Raw genomic sequence first — 1,271 nt, forward strand, 5'->3', positions numbered from 1 at the left:
CAAAAATGCAAATGTTATTGAAACAAAAATCCCACCCTAATTATGAAATAAAAACAAAGTAAATATACTATGCCTACTGAATGTGAAAAACAATAGTCCTGAGAATAATAAGTTTTGATTAAGTAAAGCAAAACAACACTAAACTAAAATAAAACCGAGCAAGTTGAATTCGATCAGTCTTCCTCCCGATCTGCCTGTGGCGGGCTATTGTTGGAATTCCGGTTGGGGCTAGCTGCATCAGAAAGTTGAAAAGATTTGAAGAATTCATTCATCCCATAACAAATTTGAAACTGTGGAAGTGAAAATGAACTGAGAAAGTGGTGAATTAGAGCCGAATTCTATTCAAATCTTCCATATTGAAAGAAAATTGAAAAGAAAAATAATCAATATACATAGTAGAATATAATGCCATGGTGATGTGGTAATACTGTTTTGCTCTTTATTTTTATGTTGCCATGAGGGACGAACCTTTATTCTTCTGATCACTCTGATTGATATGATTGCCAAACGTTTTGTTGATTTTCTCTTTTTGTTTTTCTGATCACTTGACTATTAATCGATCGACATGGATCTCAAAGTTACTTTAAGAGTACAGTTCATCTAAAATGCTTCCATGTGCTTCATTTCATTTTGGATAAAAATCTCAGTTGAAATGCTCGCATTCCTTTATCTGCTCAATGACAACAAAATTTTTCTCTATTTTCCAGGTGAAAAATAAACTTATGGTGTTAAATCTCTATAATTGCTGTAAACTGACTGCTATTCCTGATTTATCTGAGCAAAAATCCCTGGAAAAGCTGATACTCGAGCTTTGCGTTAATCTGAAAACAATTCACAAATCAATAGGCAGCCTGGACACTTTACGGCATCTCAACTTGAGGTCATGTTCGAGCCTTGTAGAATTTCCTAGTGATGTCTCTGGGCTAAAAAGTCTCGAGGTACTCATTATCTCTGATTGTTCACAACTGAAAAATCTACCATGGAATATTGGCAGCATGAATTCTTTACGAGAACTTCTTGCCGATAGAACAGCCATAGATGAATTGCCTGAAACTATAGTCCGGCTAACTTATCTCGAAAAGCTTTCCCTCAACCATTGCAAATCGTTAAAACGACTACCCAAGAGCATAGGAAAGCTTAGTTCCTTAAGGGAACTCTCTCTTCTTGATTCTGCACTGGAAGAACTACCTGATACCATTGGTTTTTTGGGAAATCTAGAGACTCTGAATCTGATGAGGTGTAAATCGTTAATTGTGATTCCAGATTCCATT

The 1,271-nt window shown here is 35.6% G+C and overlaps 1 protein-coding gene across 1 annotated transcript; it reads left to right on the plus strand.

Moving 5' to 3' along the window:
- Window positions 1-13: 13 nt before the first annotated feature.
- On the plus strand, window positions 14-1,268 carry LOC111385733 (disease resistance protein TAO1-like; the record flags this gene model as incomplete). The annotated part of the gene is made up of 1 exon (XM_023010149.1): window positions 14-1,268. A coding segment is annotated over exon 1 (591 nt), but the record flags the coding sequence as incomplete, so codon positions are not given.
- Between the last annotated feature and the right edge of the window lie 3 nt (window positions 1,269-1,271).

This window comes from Olea europaea, unplaced genomic scaffold (genome assembly GCF_002742605.1).
Source record: "Olea europaea var. sylvestris unplaced genomic scaffold, O_europaea_v1 scaffold32649, whole genome shotgun sequence".
Taxonomy (NCBI): Eukaryota; Viridiplantae; Streptophyta; class Magnoliopsida; order Lamiales; family Oleaceae; genus Olea; species Olea europaea.